A 15,341-nucleotide genomic window follows, 5' to 3' on the forward strand; every position below is an offset into this window, starting at 1 on the left:
AGTATTAATAAAACCAATGAACCGACCCTTAAATATATAAAATAAATTTATTTCTTAAAATTACCTAGTAGGTAGGCTGAAAAGTGGTGATATTACTTGTTCCGACCAAAATAGACGTAAATAACAGAGATTAATCAGCAGAATCTACATAATAATTCAGGCTAAATCAGGCCAAATCAGGCAGAATTAGGTGTCTATAGGTACCCGTGGGTATAGCGGGTATGACTCACGGGCGGGTAGGCAAAGACAATACCCGCGCGGGTATACCCACGGGCGGGCTACGGGTAGGACTTCCTACCCGCGGGCGGGCTATGTCAATGCCTACGTGCGACTAGTAGGAAAGGTTAGGATTGAAGGGGCTGACTGGGTTAGGCGTAGAAGCTTCTGGAAGTGCTCGCTCTCGATGATTTGGAAGGGTAGGCGTAGGCTAGTGATAGTGGTTAAAAGCTGTTACTGCTAGAGCTCTTTAGACCAAGGTAGACTGCGCCAAAGCCCATACATGGGCCCAGAGGTCGGGCCCAAGGCCCAACCCGCATGGGCCGTGGGCCTTAAACTAAAAGCCTAACCCAACCCACGGCCTATGATGGGCCGAAGGTTTCGGCCCATTCAGGCCCATTTAGGCCCATTTTTGCATAAAATCATGGTCTTGGCGTGTATAACTTAGCTGATTAATTGTATTTAAATTCTGTTATTTATATATGTTCTAGTCACTAATTAACTTACCCTTTAATTCTATTTATTTACTACTGAAACAAAAGGAAATTTAAGTGTATCTATTAATAATCTAAGGGATAATTTATTAATTACTAGTTCTAACCGTACTTATATAAAGCTATTGTGGTAGAAAAGGGAGTTTTTTATTATAATGTGTCCTATCTAGTGACGTGGAAGTGGAAATATATATTTTTCCTTACTGAAGGTAGTGTGTGTTTTAGAAGGAAACTCACTTTATTTTTTTTTAGCCTTAACAACTCGTTAAATTTATTATTTAGGTAGATGAATTAAATCTATTAGGATCCTTTTATTATTAATTAGTATTTAACATTATTATAGGTAAAGCGTAGGCTATAAATTCGGATTAAAGGTAGAGATACTGAACTTAGTTGTAAATTTTTGAGGGGAAACTTAATCTAAATGGGCTAGGTATAGGCTTTTAGTGGGTTTTGTTGGGCTTTTAGTGGGTTTTGGTGGGTTTTGGTGGGCTTTGGTGGGCTTTTGATGGGCTTTGGTGGGCTTTGGTGGGCTTTGGTGGGCTTTGGTGGGCTTTAGGGGGGGCGGGCTTATATTAGGTTATTAGAGTCTACTAATCATAGCTAGTGTTTAGGATCTAACTTAGTGATAAGTCTATCCTTAACACTAATATAGAGTATTTAGTATGTTTCTATTCTCTTCCTACCTCTTTCTTACTTTTCTCTTATTTTTCTCTTACGGAGCTTATCTTTTGCTATAATGTCCTAAAGCTAACACTCTAATATCTTTCCGTCATCTAACTTCGATGATATAGAAAGTATTCCGTTTCTCTCGCGAGGGAGCTAACTAGCACTTAATTTCGATCACGAGATAGCCTTCTCACTACCGCCACTACACCCTCCCTCTATATTTAAGCGTGTTGGACCTACTCGTATAAAGGGATACGTTCTCTACGACCCTATAATGCATTCCGAATAGGTAGAGTGGTGGGTTTAAACCGACGGGGGTAGGATAAGTAAAATCAGCTGGGATGGTAGGCGTCAGTCTTTAATTTGGAACTATTTTGAGCAGGTGGTAGACGCCCTTAAGGGCACACTAATGCTTATGTGTAAGCGCTGTGGGACGATTCTTGAGCATCTATCTTCGCTTGTTCCTGCTAGTACCTCGCGATATGGAACTTCGACGCATCGAAGATATCTTGATATAATCGTATGTCAAAGGGCAATCGGTACTATAAAAACGATTACTAAGTTTCTTCAAGAAGTAGTAAGTCTTCTACTATCCGACGAATATAATACTAATTATTTAATAGAGAGAAAACCTAGTAACGTAATTCACGGCCAACCCGTTAACACGGCCAACCCGTTAGTCCACCTCCATTACCAATTTTCTATTCAAGATAACTCCACCAAGAAAGTATAAATTCATCTCAAACTAGCGCTTCTTACAACGATTAATCTTATGCCCTAACTCCCCACACCCGCTACACCTTGGCGGAGCCCTCTTGCGTGGCAAATCTGCCTGACTAGCTGATTCGCCTGCCTCACGCGATACCACCGGGCTATCTTCAACTGGCTGGTCTGGCTGCTGAGCTAGCAGTTGGCCCTCTGCGATAGATAGGCCTCCTTCATGTGCTATTTGTCGATTCGACCGTGTACGTTTCTGGCGTTTCTTCTCGTTTGCTCTACGTAGACTAGCGTTCTCCTGCGCTAGTATCGCAGCGTTATACATCGATAAATAAGCACCTTTGATAATCTGATCCACAGCAGTTTTTGAGGGTGACGGAGGGCTATTTGACCGCTGTCTCAATAGATTCTTGAGTAAGGTAGCCTGCTTTTGTAGCTGAATCACTGTTTTAGGCGTTTTTGGTGTGAATTGGCTAGATCTACTGCTTAGTCGGCTTCCTGGCGGTGTTGGCGTTCGGAGCGAGATATTGAGCTTAGAAAGCACACGCTCTGGGTCAAACGGTGTAAGACCAGTAGCAGCGAAGCTAGTCTGGATAGTCTGCGGTTGAAACGCCTCGATACGCGCCCGAGGGTAATCTGCGAGAAAGTCGAGCTTATCGATGTGGTTATAGCCATATCGGGCGAGGTCGCTCACGAAGCGACCGTATGCGCGCTTCAACGGAGCAAAACACGCAACATCAAGCGGTTGGAGTAAATGCGAAGAATGCGAAGGCATACAGAGCGGTATAATATTATTCTCAGCGCAGATTCGGTCGAATTGAGGTGTAAGGTGGCTACCGTGGCCATCAAGAATTAATAGCCGATATCGACCTCGTACGCGCGAATTCGTATATGGAATGAAGTGCTTCTGTAGCCAGCGAAGGCCTATCTCATCGGTAGTCCAGCCGTTATTCGAGACCTCAATCCGCCAATCGCTAGGCAGATTTGATTCGAACCAGCCAGCAATATAAACCTTGCCTTGAAATATCACACATGGCGGTAGTGCGTAGCCATCGGCGCATATAGCCTCGATAGCAGTAACCCATTCGCGGTTTCCTGGCTGTAAGATAGAGCGCCGACCGTAGTATTCAGCTCGCGTAACCACCTTCTGTGACGATATAAGGCCCATCGCAAAGCCCGTCTCATCAAAGTTATAAATATCCTCTAGTTGTATCCCATTCTCATCGACCACGCGCTTTACGGTATTAAACCACTCTCGTATCGACTTCGGATCTTCATTCAGGGCGCGCTGGTAATCGTAGCGTCTCGAGAAGCGCGAGCGGATCTCTTCGCGGCGTTTAACGAAGGATGATGTCCAATTCACGCCTACAGTAGGCGGAGGGTGAATCCCACGAGTGGCCAGTAGGATATTAGCCATCTCTCTCACAGTAGAGGGCCTAGGTGCTGCACCACGCGAATCCATAGAGATGATCCACTCAGTAAGCGAATCCTCTTCTAATTGTGTCATTTTATGGCTATGCCAGCGTTTATCGACGCGTGGAGACGTTCCGGTAGCGCGGTCGTGGAGGGTAGTGTAGGGCATATCGTATAGCTTCGCTGCGGCGTAGAGAGATTTAATTTGGCCCTTTTGCACCGCCTGAAGGGCTAATAGGATCCTGCCCTCCTGCTCAGCAGATTTATGCCAGGATTCAGAGCGATTTGGTGGCATGGTGGGTAGTTGAAGATGGTAGGTAGGACTGGACGCGCGATTTCTGGTGGGGCTAACGGGTTGGCCGTGTTAACGGGTTGGCCGTGAATTACGTTAATAAAGAAAGCGTTTACGTAAGACGTGTGGGAAGAGTAAATCTTTACCTTTGTCACTGCCGCTTGGCTCCTATTTCGCCTTATTGAGCACCCTAAGTTCCACCAGTTATTACAAATAATATAGTCTGCCCCTTTAATGCCTAAAGTGCCTAAAGCAAAGGCTATCTGTGATCGTCTTAGGATAATAGTCAAAGAATGGCACTAGAGTATTATACGTAGGCTTCTAGAGCATTCGAAGATCTTAATTACCCTTAACTGTTGGATATCCTCATTTAAGCAATTATTTATAGCTATTACTAGCTATTTTATTGACGAGGACTGGTAATATCGTGAGGTTCTACTAGGCTTTAAGCTAGCCCCCGGAGTCTATTCGGGAGAAAACCTTTGTGCATTACTTCTAGATATATTAAAGGAGCATTAGATCTAGGATAGAGTCTTTGTAGTTACCGCTGATAACGCATCGAATAACGAGACTCTCTTTACTGCGTTATAGTAGTCATTACCGGATTCTATGGATCTTATTTGAGTTCTATGCCTTGCCTATATTATTTAATTAAGCTTAAATGAGCTACTTGATAGGATGAATGCAGCCCTAGAGAATGATATAACTAAGCTACGCTGGATAACTGAGCGGTCCTAGAGGGCTTGGGCGAATGCAACCGTAAGTGCGAGGAAGCGATAGATATCGTACACTTTAAGCAAGGTATTTCTTCCTTTCTCTTACTTCTAGCCTTTAACTCACTTTATAGTAGGTTCGCGACCTTGCTATCTATATTAATTATAGCTCCTAGCGCCGTGAGGCGTTTCGCGACCTCTAGACTGAAGAAAGTAAGCTACTACTACTTCAGGACGTTAAGACGCGATGGAACTCTACGTTTCTAATACTTCGACGCGCAAAGCGTCTTTGACTGGTATTAACCGACTTCTGTCGTGCGTTTGATCGGCTAGATATGATACTTAATACAGACGAATGGCGTTAAATTGATTACCTTTTATGGATTACGTAACCATTCTTTGACTTTACCCTTGAGCTTTCAAAGACCACTAACGTAACTATATATCTTATCTTTCTAATCTATAATAAGCTATTTAAGTATCTCGAGTCCTTAGTTAACTAGCTTCGACGGAAGAAAGTGCCTTAGAAGTAGAATATGCTTATAGCACTTAAGGCTAGGAAACAAAAGCTAAGCAAATATTATAGCTAGACTGACTATATTCGGGGTGATCTCTATATAATTGGAACAATCCTAGCACCTATTAATAAGTTCCAATTCTTTATAACCATAGATTGGGATAAATAGTGGCGCGAGAGGTACCGAAAGAGCTTTAAGGAGTACCTTCTTCCTTATCAGGAACGTCTTAAGTCGCAACAAGATCAACCTACGCTTTAAGTAGCAGCAAAGAAGGGATCGCGGCTTAATTAGATGCTTAGTGGACGTAAGGGCTATAAAGCTCCGCCAAGGGACGAAATGGCTCAATACCTTGATAGTGGTATGTCTTTTATTTTACCTAACTCCTTACTGCATACTTACTTACCTTTTATAGATACTATCGAAGCGTAGCCTCTTTCTTTCTGGAAAGAGAACCAGCACCGGTTCCTAGCGATAAGTGCACTTGTGTGGGATATCCTTGCAGTTCCCGCCATAGGTGCTAGTGTTGAACGTCTATTTAATACCGCACGGGATATATACCACTATCGACGAGGCCGCTTAAGGACGGAGACAATTGAAGAGCTAATGATGTTTTATTATTTAATAAAGTTTGATCTTTAGGAAGAGGAGAATGCCCTCTTAAAGGAGTTTTTTACTGCGGAGGAGATTGATCTCTTAAAAGAAGAGTAAAGGGAGGATACACCTGACCAGTTCGGGCTTGATCTAATTAGTTTAGACGAAGAAGGCTCCCAAGAAGCTGAGGGGGAGAGCGAGGATGAACCTCAGCCAAACAATGATAAGGGTGACGATAATAACCTTCCTGAAATAGAAAGCACTTAGGCGCGGCGTATATCTAAGAGATCTCGCAAGCGTCCTCGATAGGAGGACGATCAATGGTCATATCATTAGTGATCAAGACTATAGCGAATTGAACCTATATTTCTGACGGCCGTCAAAAAAGCCAAAACTATAGCTAAATACCCCTAAAATTCTAACGGCCGTCAGAATTCTAGTGCCGTAGCTTTAAAAATTCTTCGAACGTATATCAGAAAAAATAGACGTACAAAGAGGGGCTAATTGCAAGTCAAATACCTAAAAATACAGACTTATATTGTATAAATAATGCATACCATTTGTTTGCATGGTTTGTAGCCTACTTAGGCCCAATGGGCCCCCATGGGCTATCTACCCCAGCCCATAGCCCATCGATGGGCCCAGGAACCAGGCCCAAGGCCCGGCCCATGGGCCCGGTGGGCTTTGGCGCAGTCTAGACCAAGGTTGGGATAGATTAGAGTTGACTGCCTAGTGAGAGAATGATAGGTTAGTTTTCTCTTATTTTGCTCTTACTTTTCTCTCACTTTTTAGTAAATATACCACTTTCTGTATTAAGTGCTTAATACTTATTTGCTTGCTTTTTATCTAACAGGCACTATTTTTTAGATGTCGTCGCATCTTAGATGTCCCATCTTTTACTGGATGCTTTATTATTATACTATACCTTTTGCAAGCAACTATTGGTTTTCCTGTATTAATATATGCAACTTGGTCAAAATGCGTCTATACATTAGATTGATGGCCCTTTCTATCCTAATAGATATATTTTGCTTCGGGTTTTATCCTATATAGAGTGGTAAGCCACTATTTAATAAATTCAGTCTTGGTCATTTCCGTCCAAAGTGCCCACTGTTTCGTCCGGTCTCTAACACGTTGAATAGAGGGTGGTAGTAGTAGTGGTGGTGTAAGCTCAGTTGTTTGGCTTTCAGTTGGTTCGTTTGGTTCAAAAGAGAAAGAATCAGATAGAAGGATAGGATCAATACTATCGCTATATATAGATTGGCTCATAGGGTCCGAGAGGTGTGCTATACTAGCGAAAGTGAAGAGAAACTAAGACCAAGGTAAAGAGAAAAAGCTTAGATAGAAGGTAAGGCATATTAAGGGCTTTAAGCACGTAGCCTAATATTATTGGTTCTTTATAAGCCAATCACTACTAGGTGGGTCTACCTAGCCTATCCTATTGGCCTAACTCTCTATATTTATATAGGTAGTCCTATGGGAGTCCTATAGTCCTATAGAATTCAGTAAGAGCTATGCCCCCTAGAAATTTCTTAACTTTTGCTCTCAACTCTGACCTTTTTCTCTCAACCACACACCCTACACTAGCAATTAGGTGTTTGCAAGATAAATATATATAAAAGAAGCTATAGTAATTAAATTAACTAGTAAAATAAGCCATAATAACCTAGTATTATAATATAATAAAATCAAAGGAAATAATAGCAGAGTGGTTGGTTGTATACAATAAATATATATCTTAGAGGACAAACCATAATTTCTACCACCGCTTTTTTACCTTTACTTCGATAGGCCTAAAACATTAATGCGACCGATGAAACGGACCCTTTTATATATATAAACAACTTTATTTCTTATAATTACCTAGTAGGTAGGTTAAAAAGTAGTGATATTACTTGTTCCAACCGAAACAGACGTAAATAACAAAGATTAGTCAGTGATCTTATGCACAAAATTCAGGCGAATTCAGGCGAATTCAGGCATAATCAGGTGTCTATGGGTACCCATGGGTGGGTATTCCCTTAGCATACCCAAATGGGTATTCCCATGGGTGGGACTTGGGACGGACCTTAGTCCCATGGGAGTCCCATGTCAATGTCTAGTGGGTACCCTCTGGCAAATCATAAACCCTGGTATATTCATTACTCTAAGCTTATTTAGGTAGTTTGGCCTAAGAGATCAGGAAGAGGGGGGGGTTGGTAGGATCAATCCGATACAATTATCCTTCGTATTTATCTTCTCCGCCTCCCAAATCTCCGGAGAACTTCTTCGATGACCTTTTATGGAATTCCGTGACTCCATTGGACCACTCCGGATACTAAGTTCACGGATATGAGGATGAACCTACTGACAATATCAGCAATAGTTGAGGAGGTCCTAATAATACTGTTGATACAGTGTGGAATCAGCCTTGGCGGTCACTGGCGGCGAAGATATATAAATGGTTTGTAATGACCATTAAAGACAAAAGATTCCTTCCATTGAACAGTATCTTCGGAGCCTACAGAAACCTTCTTTTACTTGTTACCAAGATACAGCAGAAGAACATGTTGGCATCCATCGCCCCCGTGCGCCTCTTCCTCGTGGCACTAAGCGTTTTCTTCCCCTTGTCTTCCTTGGCCGCCGTCGCACCATATCGATCTTCCTCCTCCGAGACCAACACCCACAACGAACAACAACTCGTAAAGCGTTACACCAGTCCTACAGTCATCTGGCCTGCCAATCTCACTCGCACTCCGCTCAATGTGTTTCGCCAAGTCCTCGAAACCCAGCCCGACCCCGACCCCGACCTCATCAAAGACTGCGTTGCCCTCGACGCCACCTATGTCTCGCTGACTATGGATAACCCGGACCTGCATCAGATCATGCCCTGGGCAGGGACTCGCTACCGGGTGGGACCCCAGGCCTTCCTGGACACCTTCACACGCGTCGGTCTTTGGTGGACGCGGGGCCCGTTTTCGATCGAGGTTATTTTTGGCGATGGGGGCAATGTCACCGCTTGGGGACAGTTCGAGATCACATCCAATACGATGCAAAAGACAATCACGGCGCCGTGGTCAGCTCGTGCGGAAGTCAACGATGAGGGAAAGATCACGTATTTCCAGTATATGGAGGACACGTTTGGGACGGCGAGTACCTTCTGGGCCAACGGCAAGAAGGAGTATCGGGCTGATCCCTACGGAGGAAGTGTATGGTTTTGAGAACTTGGTGAATGAACCTAGACTAAGATAAGAATAATTCTGGAGAGGTGATGGAGACGGAGATGGATTAGGGTACGAGAGAATGGATACAGATTTACGAATGGGAGAATACCACCACTGTAGAATTTTGATCTGTTGGTAGAGCTGCCCGTCTGGAGCTTGAATAATCGCATTAGGAAGATCAGGTACTCCTCCGTTCCTAGTAAGTGGGGCGGTGAACTCCTTTGGGCAGGAAGGGCCAAGGTCCGAAACTCCTTGGGAAGTGCGAGGGCGGTGTCTCCAGATCACCCAATCGGGCAAATCCAACCTTTCCTTGGGTTACTACCATTGCCATTTTCGCGGTTTTGGGTCTGTTTATCGATTTTGAGTAATGTTAGTTACTAATTCTTCTGCGAAATTCGAAAACTATAGCTAGCGTGCCATTTAGATGATAAGCTACAAATAAGAATCAGACATCCATTGAACAATACTCTTCGTTCCATCGTCCTCCATTCTTCGCACTATACCACGTCTACTACCATACCCATGACTCGTGTGCTTTTGACTGGTAGAGCCCAATCCAGCTGTATCTCGCTGAATCAGGCGTCCTAACTGACTGACTTTCTAGGCGGAAGTGGCTTCATTGCCGCTCATGTACTCGAGGCTCTCCTGGCCCGGGGCCACTCCGTCGTCACCACCGTTCGTTCCCAGACCAAGGCCAACGCCATCCAAAAAGACCACCCGGGAATTAACAATGACCGCTTGTCATTTTCCATTGTGGAAGACATGGCCCAGCCGAATGGTATAACCTGTCTGGCAAATCATCAGATAGAAACGCAAACAGTTGCTGACTGAGGATCCAGCTTTTGACCGAGCAGTGGTCTCTGACCCCCCCTTTGAGGCTGTCATTCACACGGCTAGCCCGTATCACTTTCATGCGCAGGATGCCCAGGAGCTGTTGGTTCCAGCTATCACGGGTACAACCGGGATCCTCAAGTCCGTGCAGAGATATGCGCCTCTTGTGAAACGCGTGGTGGTGACCTCCTCTTTTGCTGCGATTAACGATGTCTTCGCCTCAAAAGCCTGCAAGGTTTATTCCGAGGTGTGTTTTTCTCATGAACCCAACCAACTCTTCCATATCTGACAGGTAGGGCACAAATTTCAGGCGGACTGGAGTCCCATCACAGAAGCACAGGCAAACGACAGCCCCGCCAACGCATATCGAGCCAGTAAGACTTTCGCTGTAAGCCTCCCGACATCCCTCTGATGAAAGACGGGACCGCGAACACTAACCACTCATGTCGCCCCCCAGGAAAGAGCGGCATGGGAATTCGTCGAGAGAGAGAAGCCCACCTTCACTCTCTCCGTCATCAACCCACCCCTCGTCCTCGGCCCCATCGTCCACAACCTCAGCTCCCTCGACGCCCTCAACACCTCCAACCAACGCATCCGGGACTTCCTCTCTGGTGCGGCCAAGACCCGCTGCCCGCCGACCGGAAACTACCTCTTCGTCGACGTCCGTGATCTCGGCCTGGCTCACGTCCTCGCCGTCGAGAAGGAAGCAGCAGGCGGGAAACGATTCTTCATCGTCTCGAGCCATTTCTCGAATGCGGAAATTGCGACGATTATTGGCGAGGAGTTTCCTGAGTACCGGGATCGTTTGCCGACCGGGGATTCCTTGAAGACCGGGGAGTATCCCCCAGATGGGGTTTATGGGTTCGATAACACCCGTGCGAGAGAGATTCTGGGTGTTCATTTCAGACCTTTAAGGGAGAGTATTGTTGATGCCGTCAAGAGTTTGTTGCCTCTTGGTGTGGATAAATTTTGAGAGTTAGATAATACGAACATAGCCGCTGGTTGACTTTTCAATAAGTGAATATTTCGTAGCTTGTTAAAAAATCACGACTAGATATATTTTCTCGGCTTAGATCGGAATTTCACGATTTGCTAACTCGAATTTCTCTCTGTGTAGTACATAGACACGGGTTACAATGCGGGCCACAAAAGTACAAACCACGAAGTGTTATCTTAGCAATAAAACTGTACGAGCAGCCTATTAAGATTAAAATGCCATTCTGTGTTACTTGATTCGCGAGAGCTAAGACGGAAGGTGGGAAAAAACGAAAAAAAGGGAATTTACCTCTTCCGAGCCAGTGGCATATATTCAACGATCTGGTCGCTAGAAGGTTCTTAAGTCTATGCATGGATTGGTGTATTGGTATACGGACACGAACGTGATTATCTTAAGATGAAGTCGCCCGGCATAACCGACCATCCGACTCCTGCACCCATTTTTCGCTGCCCACAGCAGTGTGCGCATAGAAGGAGTCATCGGGATCATACTTCTTCTTAATCGCTAAAAGACGGTTATAGTTCGGTCCGTAGAAGGCTTCTTGCCAGTTTGGTTGTTGCGGATCAGCCTGGAGAATGTTGTTGAATTAGCAACTTGCTGAATTTTGCCTCTCCACACGCTAGAAAAAAATTGGTGACCTTGATACATACCTCGTTCATATAGCACCCTGGGTCAGATGTCAGAGAGCTCAACATTGGCATCCATTTATGGGTCATATCATTGGCAAGTTGATTCATTCTTCCGAGGTTTGCGTGCTCAGGCCAGGATCTAGGATGAGAACATTCAACACACACTTCTCGAGATATTGAAGGCAACAATTAACGGAGGACGAAGGGTTCAGAGGAGCTTACGTTGCCAGAATGACATTCATTGCCGCGGTCCTCCACGATGGAAGGACCGAATTGGTCGTGGCCCCCATCACGGTGGAAGAGACATTCAATCCGATGCTGACAAACGTCACGCCATCTTGAGTGATGTTACGCATCGCGGCAGTCAGAGCCGAATTAGATTGCTCAATCACAGACAAGGGGATCAATTTACCGCCGTATTGGCCATTGTCCACGAGCTGCGTGGGATTGGGTTCGATCAAAGCATTGTAATGATCCATGTACGATGGAAAATGGGTGAGCTTCATCACGTAGCTGATGTTCAACTGATCCAGCTTATTGATGAGAGGGGTAATCAATTCCAGTGCCCTCTTCTCGTTGGTGCTGGGAAGAGTCAGAGGCGTCAAAAGGAAGGAGGAGTTCATCACGCGGGCGATGGCCATGCCCCCCGCCGCTGTGAAGGCCGGAACTAGGGAGTGGTAGTATTCCACTGCGTCGTAGAATGGGTCAAGGTTGCTGGGATCGGATTCGAATTCGAGAACCACGCCCGCAACGGAGAAATCAGGAAAGACCTTGACCGTCAAGGAGGTGACGACGCCATACGTCCCGCCGCCACCGCCGCTTAGGGCCCAGTACAGATCTGCATTATCCGTGGGGGAGGCATGAAGCTGTCGTCCTTTACCATCAACCAACTCCCACTCCAATGTCTGATCGGCGGCGAGGCCAAACCGTGAACTGAGGGCGGAGTGGCCGCCGCCCTGCGTGTACCCTCCTGCCAAACCAACGGTGGCACATTCCCCACCGACCATCACTAGATTGTGCTTGTGCAATGCAGCGTAGACTTCCTCGCCCTGGGCGCCGGCTCCGATGGTGACTGCCGGGCCGCTGTAATGTGGTGAAGAGTAGTTTGGAATGACCTTGATCTCTTTAAGGTGATGAGTCCAGATGGAGAGACCTCCTGTACCGGTCGACTTGCCCATATAACTGGCGAACTGTTAGTTTTTCTGGATTGTCTTGAAAGCTTTATTATCTGATCGGAACCTACTCATGGCCGGTGTTGCGGATCACAAGTCGGAGATTCTTTTCGGCTGCATAGGTCATCGTTCGGGAAATCTCCGCTGGGGATGAGACATTGACGGCATACGACACCATATTTCCAAGCTGACAGGGTCTTGATGGAGCGGTGAATGGGACGCAACTATCGTTAGCTACGGCAGCAGCCATGATGGATGAAGAGGATGCATCACTATTCATGGATATGTTAGAGTACACCAGAATGGAATGAATCACCAAGAGGTTGGGAAGTAATGCAAGTGTGCTTACTGCAAGGCGGGCTGGGTCCACTGGTCCTGCAGATATTGACATTCAAGGGCACTGTAGTTGGGGTCATGACAAGGTGCGCCCAGTGGAACCGTCTTGACCAGTCTCCCACCCACGGTGGAATTGAATTGAGACCATTCATTCACAGATGGCCAGCAGGAGTCGGTGGGCATACATCTACACTGGGAAAAGGATGTATTGTTTTGCCAAGCGTAAGTGGCACCGATCACAAAGGCCAGGAATGAAAATCTGATCAGCAACATTGTGGCTCTCCGATTTGCTGGAATTGTTATGAATCGCTTATATCTCGACGCATGGATTCGTGCGTATCGCAGGCCTATATATGTATTGATATAGATTGAACACAGTAAAGGCCTTGTCCGGGCCCACACCATGATATATTAAGACAGCCACAAAAGTCCGCCGGATGGAGCTGGGATGAGTTGGCGGAATGCAGGATTTCCGGAAATGGTAGTTGGTCTTTGCCCTAAATGGAAGTGGATGACTCCGACCGGAGTAAGCGACATGCAAGGCAAAAGCGGAATAGCATAGTTTTTTGTGAAGTTCTTGTTGGGTTGGTTACGGCAAATTCGTGTTTTTATTAGCTTGCTTTAAAACATTTCCCACCTCTAAATATCAAGGAAGGACCAGAACTATAATACTTTGGGGAATGATTCATGTTGTACAAGATCAAGTGAAAGCAGGTCTTAGGCATCAAAACAAAGAGAAATGCAACACAATTCTACTATGAGCCGTATGTGCAACAAGTATAATGAATAGTTCTATTGTCGGATTGCATTCAACCCATTATTTCGCAGGCTCCCTTCTCCCGGGGCAACAGACCTAATTCTCGGATATCCTGTCCAGATATATTGAACAAATGCATCCAATTACCTAGAATGGTGTCGCAATATTGCAATCCAGAACTACGAAAGAGATCGATTAACACACAGTGGAAGCATCTTTCGACACTGTCCAGCCCTTGGATAAACTACATCTAAAACTGTGTGCCGACGTGGATACCTCCATCCACCAGTACATTTGACCCGGTGACAAAGCTAGCCAATGAACTTGCCAAAAAGACAGCCACATTTGAAATTTCCTGCGGTCCCCCCAATCGCCTTAAAGGAATCTTCAGCCGCTGCTCTTCTACCCACTCTGGCATGAGTTTCGAATATTTCTCCCAGGGACCGCCTTCGCAGAGCACTGGACCCGGCGAAATGGCATTGACCCTGATGCCCTTGGGACCCAGATAGTGCGACAGCTCCTGCACATGTTGCAGCTGGGCGGCTTTACAAGGTCCGTATGCCGCAGGCGGGCTTCGGTAAAACTCGCGGCCCATGAAAGAGCTCTGCACGATGATGGAGGCCTGTGTGGACTTCTCCAGGTAGGGTTCTGCCGCCTTCACCAGCTCCACGAAGCCCATGACATCAATCTCGAAGCTGCTCTGCCAGTGCTCGGTTTCACCTTCCATATGCATAGGAGATGCTGAAGAGATCATTAGCCTATCAGTTGGTTCGTTCTTTTCCCGTTTTGGCGGGGAATGTGGCTAGGGTAACGAACCATTTGCGATGACCACGTCGATGCGTCCTACGCGTTCGGCGGAGCTGTGGACCCAATTGATGATCCCTTCTTTGGAGGAAACGTCAAGGGCAGTGCCAAATGCTCTAGCAGGGTTGTTTTCAAGGAGAGATTGATGTACCTCATCAAATTCGGTGTTGGTGACGGTGCGGGCGCAGTATGAGACGTCTGCCCCTTCCTGTAGAAATCGCCGCACCATGGCCTGACCCATGCCACGGGTGCCGCCGGTGATGAGAACATGAGTGCCTTGGAGGCCAGTTTCGAAAGGCATAGTGTCAAGTCAAGGCGTTGGGGGCAGATGAGAGGCAAAAAAAGAGGTAGACGAGAGTGATGATGGCGGGGTACTAATGGGAAATGAGGGGCATTTCGCTTACTATATATACACATAGGTATAATTGCCATAATTCTTCGTTGACTTCGTACTAACTCTGATGTGTTGTAAGCCGCGTGTACTAAAGTAACTAGATACAGTAGCCCACATAACGGAGCCTCGTCTCGGTGTGATGGACCCGAAAATTTCAGTCTGCTTCAGAGTCTCCTGGGAGGTCGTGGCGACGAACTCCCCCTTGGACATATTGAGAGCGATTCTGTATCTGGCCTGGGTACTCCTTACGGACGGCTAAATCAGGTAAGTTGAAACACAAGCATTGATGACTAACACTCTTGTTGTCGGGTCGCTAATCCATATCGGGGCATTTCCGAATCTCCTTTAGGAAGTCCATAAATTCATTCTGCCCTTTCCCAATCGGGACGGAAGAAGATCTATCATGGAACTGCTCTTCTATTCACTGAGGTAGCGGAGAACAACTTTCCCCAAACTCTGGGGGCAATTTTCTCATGGGCTATATAAGTCCCTTGGGCTATCTCATAATGACGGCTACCTTGTTCTTGTCTCAGCATAATCCTCTTGAAGTTCGCGTGGTGCATCGGACGAAAATCATTCAACATCCACAGCACCA

General features: G+C 46.0%; 4 protein-coding genes across 4 annotated transcripts; 2 read left to right on the plus strand and 2 right to left on the minus strand.

Moving 5' to 3' along the window:
- Positions 1-8,169: 8,169 nt before the first annotated feature.
- N7498_001766 (uncharacterized protein) lies at positions 8,170-8,823 on the plus strand (the record flags this gene model as incomplete). The annotated part of the gene is made up of 1 exon (XM_058448828.1): positions 8,170-8,823. One exon carries the CDS (start codon positions 8,170-8,172, stop codon positions 8,821-8,823), a length of 654 nt encoding a protein of 217 aa, XP_058311172.1.
- A 525-nt stretch (positions 8,824-9,348) lies between these two features.
- N7498_001767 (SDR family oxidoreductase) lies at positions 9,349-10,630 on the plus strand (the record flags this gene model as incomplete). Its single annotated transcript, XM_058448829.1, has 5 exons — positions 9,349-9,370; positions 9,431-9,604; positions 9,666-9,904; positions 9,968-10,045; positions 10,115-10,630. 5 exons carry the CDS (start codon positions 9,349-9,351, stop codon positions 10,628-10,630), a joined length of 1,029 nt encoding a protein of 342 aa, XP_058311173.1.
- Positions 10,631-11,045: 415 nt separating this feature from the next.
- On the minus strand, positions 11,046-12,633 carry N7498_001768 (FAD-dependent oxidoreductase; the record flags this gene model as incomplete). Its single annotated transcript, XM_058448830.1, has 4 exons — positions 11,046-11,222; positions 11,305-11,422; positions 11,506-12,465; positions 12,527-12,633. The coding sequence occupies 4 exons, from the start codon at positions 12,631-12,633 to the stop codon at positions 11,046-11,048; spliced, it is 1,362 nt and encodes a 453-aa protein (XP_058311174.1).
- Positions 12,634-13,798: 1,165 nt separating this feature from the next.
- N7498_001769 (SDR family NAD(P)-dependent oxidoreductase) lies at positions 13,799-14,653 on the minus strand (the record flags this gene model as incomplete). The annotated part of the gene is made up of 2 exons (XM_058448831.1): positions 13,799-14,289; positions 14,365-14,653. The coding sequence occupies 2 exons, from the start codon at positions 14,651-14,653 to the stop codon at positions 13,799-13,801; spliced, it is 780 nt and encodes a 259-aa protein (XP_058311175.1).
- Positions 14,654-15,341: the final 688 nt, after the last annotated feature.

Source organism: Penicillium cinerascens (assembly GCF_028974065.1).
Source record: "Penicillium cinerascens strain IBT 15544 chromosome Unknown contig_1_segment0_segment0, whole genome shotgun sequence".
Taxonomy (NCBI): domain Eukaryota; kingdom Fungi; phylum Ascomycota; class Eurotiomycetes; order Eurotiales; family Aspergillaceae; genus Penicillium; species Penicillium cinerascens.